The sequence below is a fragment of the Martes martes genome, assembly GCF_963455335.1.
Source record: "Martes martes genome assembly, chromosome: 2".
In the NCBI taxonomy this organism is placed as follows: domain Eukaryota; kingdom Metazoa; phylum Chordata; class Mammalia; order Carnivora; family Mustelidae; genus Martes; species Martes martes.
The window spans coordinates 27,510,927-27,522,997 of NC_137889.1; the positions used below are offsets into that span (position 1 = coordinate 27,510,927).

Genomic DNA, 12,071 nt, shown 5'->3' on the forward strand with positions numbered 1-12,071 from the left:
TTCCTGAATGACTCTTTTCCCATTGGATATTCTTTCCTGCTTTGTCAAAGATTAGTTGACCATAGCATTGTATGACCATTTCTGGGTTTTCTATTCTGTTTCATTGATCTATGTGTGTTTGTGCCAGTACCATACTGTCTTGATCACTACAGCTTTGTAATATAGTCTGGAATTGAGATGCCACCAGCTTTGCTTGTCAACATTCCTTTGGCTATTTAGCGTCTCTCATGGTTCCATACAAACTTTAGAATTGCTAATTTAGAATTAGCACTGTGAAAAATGCTGGTGGTATTTTGTTAGGGATTGCTTTAAATGTGTAGACTGCTTTGGGTAATACAGACATTTAACAATATTTTTCCTGCCACTTTACTGAATTCAGGCATCAGTTCTAGTAATTTTTTGGTCTTCTGGATTTTCTACAGAATATCATGTCCTCTTATTTTTGCTATTTTCTAAATTGCATTGTAGTCAGATGTGTCCTATTAATTTTCTGAACATTTTTGAGACTTGCCTTAGGGCCTAGTAATTACAAATTTTTATAAAATGTCTCAAATAAACTTGACAAGAATGTGTGCTCTGTTAGGGCACAGAGATCTGCCTATGTCTATTATATCTTCTTTCCTTTCTTCCTCCCTCCCTTCCTTTTTTTGAGAGTGCACGAGAATGGGGAGGGCCAGAGGAAGAGGGAGAGAGCATGGAGTCCAACATGGGGCTCAATCTCATGACTCAGATCATGACCTGAGCCAAAATCGAGAGTTGGACACTTAACTGACTGAGCCACCCAGGCGCCCTTTTGTAAGTCTTATTAAAATGTTTTATTAAATACTCTACATCTTTGACTTAATAATAAATGAGTTGAATTCTGCCATTATAATCAAAACTTGTCAACCTGATTTTTCTGGATTTTTTATTTTAACATAGGCTATTTTGGTATGTACATACAAGTTTAGAATTATGAGTTAACTGTTTGTATTCATGTTCTGTTCTTAAATTTTGTCTCAATGTCTATTTTAATACTAATATAGCTATTCCAGGTTTCCTTTGATTAGTATCTTCCTGATCTATTCCATCTTTTTATTTTCAACATGCCTGAATTTTTGCTTTTGGTATGTGCCTTGTAATCAGGATACAGTTGGATTTAAAAAAATCAAAAATGACCCTATGTCTTTTTTTTTTAAGATTTTATTTATGTATTTGACAGACAGGGATCACAGGGAGGCAGAGAGGCAGGCAGAGAGAGAGAGAGAGGAGGAAGCAGTCTCTGCTGAGCAGAGAGCCCGATGCAGGACTCGATCCCAGGACCCTGGGATCATGACCTGAGCCGAAGGCAGAGGCTTTAACTCACTGAGCCAACCAGGAGCCCCCATGTCTTTTAACTAGAGAACTCTGTCCATTGTCATTGAGATATTTATTCTATCATCTTGTTTTCTTCTATAAAGACTTTAAAAATCTAATTCTCTCTCGTGTCTTCCACCCTCTGACACCCTTAACACTGACTCTATATCCCACCCCCCTCGGAATTTATATTATATGTTAGTAATGGAGCTATTTATTACTTACTATTTCTACTAAACTCTCTTTTGGAGATTAATTCTTACTTCTAGAGCAATGGATAAAGACAAAATATATTTTGGCTTTTAAAAGATTCTTCCTAGCTACAGAACATTCTATAGTTTTAGCATATACTACATACTTGAATACATTAATACAAACTACCTAGTTTGTATTTATTTCTAATTCTAGTTTGTATTTTATTTCTAAAATGTTTAGAAACAAAAATGGTTTTTATGGTCTAAACTTTTCCAGCCTACTATTTTAGGTTTTCTTCTGAATATAAGCCCAACACAAAAAACACTGCAAATAAATTATCTCGACACAACTATTTATCACAGGTCAAGAGATTTATTTTTTAAGAGGCTTTATATCAAGTGTCAAAATAGCAGAACTTTTCATTTAAAGCATACCACAGTAAACCAATTTTTGTTTAAAACGGAAAGTTTATTTGCTCAGTACACCAAATAGGATGCAAGCACTGTCATGACAAGTACACAGAAATATGCAGATCAACAGAAAACAGTAATTTAAATGAAGGGAAATTTTAAATGTTATGACAACATACTCCCAAGAATCTTTTCTTCAGTTAATTTAACTATACATTTTCAATAAAATAAAGGGTAATGGATTAAGTGGAAGTTAGCTTGTGAATTTTTCTTAAAAATAAAACTCCAACTCTACTGATCCATGCCGGTTAAACACTATAACTAGAATTTCCAAGTAAGTGCAAAAGGAGATGAAGGAGTTAGTTACCTTTTTTGCTTGAACAGTCCAGAGGAAAATGGTTACTACAAATACAGCAGGCAAACTGTTAAGACTGACCGATCTAGAACATAGTGTTGTACTAAATTTCAGTCTCAAATTGTGCTAAATGCTCATCATTAGTATGGCACATTTTGGTCCATGATATGGTTTAATGCCAAGACAGATCCCAATTTGTTACAGAAACACATACATTACTGTTGCTTTTTTTGTTTTGTTTTTAAATATATGTATTTTAAAAAGCCAGGTATACTTCCACATACAAAGGCAGGTTTTTCCCAGGAGGAATTTACAGGAAGTAGTCCGGGGTGCGCCGGGTAACATGAGGCTCTCCACGACGAGGTGCTGGGTCAAACTGAAGGCTATAAATGGCAAAGAAGCAAGCAAGTAGTTAAAGGATTTGAATTTAAAAGCAAATCCAAGAAGAATAAGACCCTGTAGTAAAAAGAGTGGTACTGATTTCCCACTTTTACTATGTTTAGGACTGGAATAACCCTGGGCAAGTCACTGCAGGTGCGTTCTTCCGTAAAACTATCTCACAGAGCTACGATGAAAACTAAAGCAGACAAAATGTCTGATTCAGTGCCTGGGAGAAAAGATTTGCAGTGTAATTATCAGTTGAATGAAAGCTGTGAGAATGGACATTTTTTCTTAGTTCTAGATTTTAGAGGAAAGCATTTAGTCTTTCATGATTAAGAATGATGTTAGGGACGCATGGGTGGCTTGGTTGGTAAAGTGTCTGCCTTAGGCTCAGGTCATGATCCCAGGGGAGCCTGTGTCGGGCTCCCCACTTGGCATGGAATCTTCTTGTTCCTTTTTCTCTGCCCCTCCTGCTTATAATCTAATAAATAAAACCTTTAAAAAAATGGTGTTGGCTGTGACGTTTCTGTAGATGACCTTTATCAGGATGAGTATTTTTATTAGGAAAGTGTGCTGGATTTTGACAAGTGTTTTTCCTGGCTTAACTGAGATGATCATGTGTTTTTCTGTCCAACAGTTTATTGCTTTGATTTTTCATATTTTGAACCAACTCTGCCTTCTTGGGATAAATCACAGTTGGTCACTGTGTATAATTCTGTTTGCATATTACTGGATTCAGTTTCTAATACTCTGTTGCAGATTTTTGCAACTATAAGCATAAAGAGTATTGGTTTGTAATTTCCTTAAATTATCTTTGATTTTGGTATTAGGTAAATACAGACCTCAAAGAATACACTGGGGAATGATCCCTCCTATTCTATTCTTAGTCTCTGTGAAACACTCGTGTTAATTCCTTTTTAAACTTTTAGTCATTTCATCAGTGAAGTCAACCAGGCTTGGGGGCTTTTCTTTGTAGGAAGTTTTAAAATACTAATTCAACTTTTTTACCTGTTACAGGTCTATTCAGATTTTCTGACTCAATTTTGGCAGTTTGTCTTTCTAGGAATTTGTCCATTTTATCCAAGTCACCTAGTTGGTTGCCACACAGTTATACATTGTATTCCTTTGTAATTCTTTTTATTTCAGTAAGGTCTGCAGTGATTTTGGTAATGTGAATCTTCACTGATTTTTGTTTGGCTAGTCTAGTTGAAAAGAACCTTCTGGTTTTGGTATTTTTTCCATTTATTCCCTCTTTATTTCGTTTGCACTGGGTTTAGGTTGCTCTTCTGTTCCTAGGGTCTTTAAAATGTAGTTAGGTTACTGACTTGATCTTTCTAAAATCTGATTTTTAATACAGGCACTTACAGTTATATACTTCCCTTCAAACACTGCTTTCATTGTCTCCCCTACGTTTTGGCACTTTGTGTTTTCAATTTCCCTTATGATTTACTCTTTGATTCAGGTCATTTAGGAGTATGTTAATTTCCACATACTTATACATTTTCCAGTTTCCCTTCTACTTCTGATTCTATTTTCATTCCATTGTGTTTGGAGAACATATTTTGTAGGACTTCAATATTATTTGTTTTTTAAGGGGGAACAGAGGGAAAGAGAGAATCTTAAGCAGGCTCCATGCCCAGTGTGGAGCCTATCATGGGGCTTGATCTCATGACCCTGAGATTATGACTTGAGCTAAAATCAAGAGCTGGATACTTAACTGAGTCACCCAGACACCCCTCGATAGTCTTAAGTTTACTGAGGCTTGGTTTATAGCCCAGCATATAGTCAATCTTAGAGAATGTTCCATGTGCATTTGTGCATTTGACAAAACTGTATTCTGCTACTGTTGGGTGGACTGTCCCAGAAATGTTAAGTTACAGTACTTCTCAAGTCTTCTATGTCACTGGTGATCTTCTGCCTAGTTCTGTTATTGGAAGTGGCATAATAAAGTCCAACTCTTGTCAAATTGTCTATTTCTCCCTTCAATTCTGTTCATTTTTGCTCCATAGTTAAGTGTGCTGTTTGTAACTGGTATATACTCCTAATGCTTTGACTCTTTCATCATTGTGAAATGTCTTTATGTCTAATTTACAACTTTTATTTTGAAATCTGTTTTGTCTAATTATTAGTAGAACTAGTTCAAGTCATGTGGTTGCTGTTAGCATGGTATATTTTTCACCTAATTTACTTTCAACCCATTTGTTTTTAATCTAAATTATGTTTTCTGTAGATATCATAAAGCTGGATCTTAAAAAAACCAATCTAATATTTTTCCCTTTTTGATTGTATTACTTAAACCACTCACATTTAATATTGACATGACTGGATTTATACCTGCCATTTTTTTCTTTTTTTGTCTTGTTTCTTAGTTCCCACTTCAACTGCTTTTTTTATTAAAAGCGTATTTTCTAGTGTGCCATTTAAATTCCTTTAGTAAGTTCAGTTATTTTCTAAATTATTTTATTATTGGTTGCTTGAGAACTTACAATACACAACTTAATTCTACTGCAGGTTTATAAATTCCAGTCAATTTAGAGAAATTTACTTCTACATAGTAAGTTGCTTTCCATTTCTTAATTTTTTTGCTACTGATGTTAAAATCCCCAAAATGCATTGTTATAGTTACTTTTTCATACAATCTCATGCCCTTAAAGAAGCTGAGAAAGAGCAAGTGTGTATAGATTTTGTTACATTAACTTCTCATTTTTATCTTCATATTCTTCCTTTGGATTCAAGTTATTAGTTAAACACACATACACAACAGTAACTGTAAATGACAGTATAACTGCATCTTTTTAACGGATTTAAAAACCAGCTACATATAGGTACAAAAACAATATGGATATATTTGTAGTATAGCTGAATTTTTAAGAAATATAACAGACAAAAGAAGAGCAAAGAAAAGCTTTCCTGGGATCACAGTCACCACTCGGAGACAAGATGACTTTGCACATCTATTAGCTATACCCACACAGGAACAATTAGAGGAGCCTCTGGGGCATTCTTGAAAACATTCCTAAGCCACACACAGACTATGCTGGATCAAATAGTTTACCCCCAAAATTCATACTGGTACAGAACCTCAGAATGTGACACTATTTGGAAATAAAGTCTTTACAGATGTTATTAGTTAAGGCGAGGTCTTACTGGATTAGGTTGAGCCCTAAATTACTCTGGTGGTATCCTTTTCTTTTTCTTCTGAGAGACAGAGAGGATGAGCAGGGAGGGGCAGAGGGAGAAGAGGAGAGCGAATCTCAAGCAGGATCCATGCTCAACATGGAGCCCAACATGGGGCTCCATCTCATGACCGAGATCATGACCTTAGTCAAAATCAAGTCAGATGCTCAACCAACTGAGCCACACAGGCACCCCGTCAATCTGATGGTATCTTTATTAAAGAAGAAACAGACACACAGGGGAGACACACAGGGGGGAGAGTGCCACGTGAAGACAGACTGGGGTGATGATTGCAGGAGCCACCAGAAGCTAGAGAGAGGCAAGAAAAGATTCTCCTCTAGAGCCTTTACAAGAAACATCACCCTGCCAAAACCTTGATTTCAAACTTCTGGCCTCCACAAATGTGAGAATAAATTCCATTAAGGCACCCACTTTGTGGTACTTTGTTAGAGCAGCCGTAGGAAACTGAAACATAGATTAATCAACAAAAGGGTATATAACCCTCAATGATACCAGGGGTTTAAACACAATCTCTAACCAAGTACTGATAAAGTTACTCTGACCCAGGAGCAACTCCTAGGAAGCCAGGCTTAAAATCCCAGCCACATACATCTCTGATGGTCTGGAAAATGACAGTATGTGCATCCTTAAGGCTGCACCCTCTAAGGACTAATCAAACATGGAAAATCCAAGGTACTAGTGTACTTGGTTGAATTGTAAGCCAAAATATGTGTTCTTTCTACTCTGATAGCAACTTCTTAGCCACATATGTTCCCAGTGAGCTCACTGGATTAGGGTGAGCCCTAAAATTTCAATAACCAAGGGGGCTAGAGTACAAACTCTGACCAGTAAAAGTGGCTTACGCCCACCCAGAGGGAACCTCTAAATAACTCTGTTGTTTAGTTAAGAGAGGTTTAAAGATTAAACCCAGGAAAAAGTCTGAGCAGGGCCCAGAGTAGAATGACTGTGGAGGAGTTTCTGTACCCAGGATCTGGAAAGACAGGGAGGGAACAGGTTATATTGAGCCTGATCCACAGATTCTGGCTATTACTGAGATTTAGTACATTTTCTAGACTGTGTTTCTCTATGGGCTGTATGCATTTCAGACACTATTAAAAAATCTACAATATGGGGCGCCTGGATGGCTCAGTGGTTTAAGCCTCTGCCTTCGGCTCAGGTCATGATCTCAGGGTCCTGGGATCGAGCCCCACATCGGGCTCTCTGCTCAGCAGGAGCCTGCTTCCCCCTCTCTGTCTGCCTCTCTGCCTAGCTCTGATTTCTCTCTGTCAAATAAATAAAATTAAAAAAAAAAATCTACAATAATTATTTAAAATAACCTTCCAGGTAAATAACTGTTTCTGTTGGGGAAAGGGTTTGCCACGTTCCTCATTCCACTATTCCAGAAGCAGAAATCCTCTAATTTTAGTCGTTGGATTTAAAATTTTCTTTCTAAAAGCTACTACATACAACTTAAAAAATTTTCAGTTACTTACAAGGAGTATTTTAAAGTGTCATCTAATTCCATGATAGCAGCCTGGTTCCCACAACGGTAACAGTAATTGGGTGCACTGAAAATGGTAACCACATTCCGATCATGACACCAATTGTACCCCTGCAGTGTTAAAAAAACAAAACAAAACAAAACATAAAACAACATTTCACTATGAAATTATAATCTTGACATGCGTCAGTTTAGAAAAGTAAATTCAAAAATTCCAAATATTGTTGGTGGAAATGTAGTCTTTGCTCCCTTATATGGTATCGATCCTTAACACTGCACCTGCACGGAATACTGCACTGCTGGGCCCAGGGTACTGTGCCAGGAGCTCAGGAACGGTGCTCTTCTACTGACATCTATGCTTCAGCTCTTGGCTCAGGTACGTATTGAAATTTCTTCCACAAAGATGGAAGATTTCTTACTTTTCCTTATATGAGTTATTGCTTTATATATTTTGAATCTATTACTAGGTAAACACAAACTCAGAATTGTTTCTTCCCTAGACAACTGGGCCAGTTTCCATCAGTAAAGACCTCTTATTTCTATATGCATTTTTTTTTTTAAAGATTTATTTATTTACTTATTTGACAGACAGAGATCACAAGTAGGCAGAGAGGCAGGCAGAGAGAGAGGGGGAAGCAGGTTCCCTGCTGAGCAGAGAGCCCGATGCGGGGCTCGATCCCAGTACCCTGGGATCATGACCTGAGCCGAAGGCAGAGGCTTTTAACCCACTGAGCCACCCAGGCGCCCCTATATGCATTTTTTATCTGAGGCTATTCTGATGCACATTATTAGCTGTATTTTGGATAATTATCTAACTGATATACCAATATACCATATTCCCTCTACTTCTAGTCTGGAGTGCCATTATGTTTTATTTTTATTTATTTTTTCACTATGTTTTAGATTCATCCCAAGTAGCACCTGAATTTTGATTATCTAATTCAGAGTATCAGTATTTTAGGGAAGTAAAAAAATTTAACCATTCACATTTCTTATGATTACTGATATAATTAGGTTTATCTTTACCATATGAATTTATATTCCTTATTAATAACCATGTTCTCACTCTTCCTGCCTCAACTGGGTTGAAGTTTTCTCTAACATCCTGAAGTCACTCCCTGATTTAAAAGAATAAAATTCAGGAGCGCCTGGGTGGCTCAATCCTCAAGCGTCTGACTTCAGCTCAGGTCATGATCCCAGGGTCCTGGGACTGAGCTCTGCCATCAGGCTCCCTGCTCTGCAGGAAGTCTGCTTCTCCCTCTCTCACTCCCCCTGCTTGTGTTTCTTCTTTCACTGTCTCTCTGTCAAATAAACAAATAAAAGTTTTTAAAAATTTATTTATTTATTTATTTGACGAGAGACAGACAGAGAGAGACAGACAGACAGACAGTGAGAGAAGGAACACAGCAGGGGGAGAGGGAGAAAAACGTGTGGAGGAGGGGAAGCTGGAAGACAGAGACAAAATAGTAAAATATGAAAATATATTTGAGAAATCAGTGTAGAATATAAGGGGATTTTTTGATAATATTTTTGAAACTTTTCTCTATATCTAAATTAATTTCCAAAGTGAGTTATAATTTTGCTCTGGCCAACTAGTACTTTCCCCTATTTGCTAAAACCAACTCAATTTTTTCTCCTTTCATTTAGGTTACAGGGAGGAATGTTTCACAAAGCCTTATTACAGAGATATATACTTATTTGAAATAAAGATCATTATCCTGTAGGAAAAAGACATACCTCCATTACAAGTTGGTGAGCTCGAGAAACCAGTGTGAGACCATTGGCATGGTTAAATGTTTCAGAAATGTCCTGTCCAAATGTGTAGCCAGCACCACGTGGTGAGATACCCCATCCACCACGATCATCCGGATCTGACCACAACAGATCACACATTGGGCCCTGGTCAAGAAAATTAAGTACATGTTATAAATTACTAACAGTCAAGTTTAACTAATTTAGCTTTACCACAATGTGATTATATTTCTTTCTTTTTAAAATTAAAACTAAGTTTACCTCATGTGGAACTTCTTGTAAACGATCCAAAGCTCTTATATGATCCAGTGTATCTATGGATGGAGAGAGGCCACCGTGGAGGCAGAATATCTGTTTGTGAATTAAAAAAAAAAGGCTTTATTAAATGCTGAAAGTTAATGGAGAGTAAATAACTAATGGTTACAAAATGTAAATCCTAATAGATTTGCTTTACAAAATAAAGTTTAATAATATTCACTGTGGGGGCACCTGTGTGGCTCAGTGGGTTAAAGCCTCTGCCTTCAGCTCGGGTCGTGATCCCGGGGTCCTGGGATCGAGCCCCGCATTGGGCTCTCTGCTCAGCAGGGAGCCTGCTTCCCTCCTCTCTCTCTTTCTGCCTCTCTGCCTACTTGTGATCTCTGTCAAATAAATAAATAAAATCTTTAAAAAATAATAATAATAATAATATTCACTGTGGAGGGGCGTCTGGGTGGCTCAGTGGGTTAATAAGCCTCTGCCTTTGGCTCAGGTTATGATCTCAGGGTCCTGGGATTGAGCCCTGCACCGGGCTCTCTGCTCAGCAGGGAGCCTGCTTCTACCTCTCTCTGCCTGCTTGTGATCTCTCTCTCTCTGTCAAATAAATAAATAAATTCTTTAAAAAAAAATATTCACTGTGGAAAATTTATAAAATACAATGAAAAAGGAAACAAAAATCACATTATTAGAGAAAGCTACCAATACTTTAAAATACTTTTGTCCTTATAATCCTAATATTTTGTGTAGTGTTTTCCCCCTTCTCTAGTGAATAGGATCTCTATTCTTGTGACTCAGCATTACACTTTTTGCTAACATATAGAATTTTTTTGTTTCTCTAACAGCAAGGACACTACCAATCCTATTACTGGCTCCAACAGTTTTTCAGCTTTCTTAAGAGTTCTCTGAGTACATAAATCATGTTGTTAGCAAAAATATTTATTAACTTCTTCTCAATGTTTATACCTTTTAATTCTTTTTAATGCTCAGTGCACTGGCTAGGATTTCTAAAACAAAACTGAAAAATATAATTTTTCTGTTTGTTTTGGATAAAATATCTATTCCCAGACCAATCCTCTAGGGTTCTGATCAGAGAGAATAATAATACAAAAGTTTTAGAGGGCATTTTTCTCCTGATTTTGATGAGGTTTCTGATGTTTTGCTGATTAAGTACAGTCAGTATAAGTTTCCTTATTCAATTAATGTTATCTTATTTTACTACTTAATTATTTAGGTTTCTTTTTTTGGTGCTTGCCATGTCTGGTTTAGTGGGATGATACTTTTGAAGCTCTCATTCCTAAGCTCTAGAACATAAATTATGTATGTTCCCTAAAGGTTTGGTAGAATTTGCCCAGAAAACTATCCAGACCTGATTACTTTTCCAATTTCTTCTAAGTTTGGTAGTCTATTTACATTGGCCTAATTTCTTCAAAAACTATTTTGCTATAGTAAATTTCATCTTTTCAACTGCAATAAAGCTGTGCCCTGTTACTGTGATATGCAAGCAGATCCATATTGATAGTAATGCCTTATTTCTCATTCCTAGTGATTTTTTGGTTTCCATTTGTACTTTTTTAAAGATTTATTTATTTGGGGGGGGAGGGGTAGAGAGACAGAATCCTGAAGCAGATTCCCTGTTGAGCTGGGAGACTGACTTGGGGACTTGATCCCAGGACCCTGAGATCATGACCTGAGCTGAAATCAAGAGACGGATGTTTAAACAACTGAGCCACCCAGGTGCCCCTTCACGTCTGCTTTTATCTTTAATCCTTTAAGTTTATTTTATTATGGCTATTTACTTCAGTTTATTTATTTATTATAAACTTCATTTATAATTTATAAATTTATTTATAAATAAACTATTTATTATAAACTTAATACTATTAAGTTTATTTACCATAGCTATTCACTGAGCTAAATATTTCACATTTCCTTTTTTTTTTTTTTTTTTTTTTTACAAAATGAATGTGAGATTATGTATTTCCTTGCATTTCACCCCTGTTTACATCCAAAACTTTTGGTCTACATTGTACTTCCACTGTCATTTAGAAATAATTTGTGAACTCTTTTTTTTTTTTTTAAGATTTTATTTATTTGTCAGAGAGAGTGAGCACAGGCAGACAGAGAGGCAGGCAAGCAGAGGGAGAAGCAGGCTCCCTGCTGAGCAAGGAGCCCGACACGGGACTCGATCCCAGGACTCCGGGATCACGACCCGAGCCGAAGGCAGCTGTTTAACCAACTGAGCCACCCAGGCGTCCCTAGTTTGTGAACTCTTAAAGTCCACATTGTTTTCTTTCATTTTAGCCAAGTCTAGGCAAAATATTGTTCTTTGAAATTATTGCAGTGTCCAATATCATGGCTGGGAAAATGTGAACTGTCAGGACCACACAGAAAAGGCTATAACCAAATTATGAGTGGATCTATTATGCCCATGACAATTCTAGGCTTTTATACAGTTTAGGAATTGTAGACTTGTACCACATGTTATTTATTGGTACTGTATGCTTCATATTTAAAATTAAATCAGTTCATGTTCACAGTGATTATCTCTTAAAAACTCATATATAGAAACTTGCACAATTTTCTTATACTTTTGAATGTTTTACTGTATTCTATAATACTCCTTACAGGTGGAAACAAAGCATGCACTTCTTATGTAATACACATTATTATTGCTTGCAATTACCATGAAAATAGGAATAAAAAGTTATTA

General features: G+C 36.6%; 1 protein-coding gene across 1 annotated transcript in view; it reads right to left on the reverse strand.

Annotated features, from left to right (window-relative positions):
• Positions 1–1,885: 1,885 nt before the first annotated feature.
• The window catches only part of PPP2CB (protein phosphatase 2 catalytic subunit beta), a 35,954-nt gene continuing 25,768 nt past the window's right edge, over positions 1,886–12,071 (reverse strand). Inside the window, exons 4-7 of the mRNA XM_080796233.1 lie at positions 9,368–9,457; positions 9,092–9,253; positions 7,347–7,465; positions 1,886–2,678 (exon numbers count right to left, since the gene is read on the reverse strand). Coding sequence (XP_080652359.1) covers positions 2,606–2,678; positions 7,347–7,465; positions 9,092–9,253; positions 9,368–9,457 — 444 coding nt within the window. The 3' untranslated portion in view covers positions 1,886–2,605. The remainder of the gene's footprint in view (positions 2,679–7,346; positions 7,466–9,091; positions 9,254–9,367; positions 9,458–12,071) is intronic.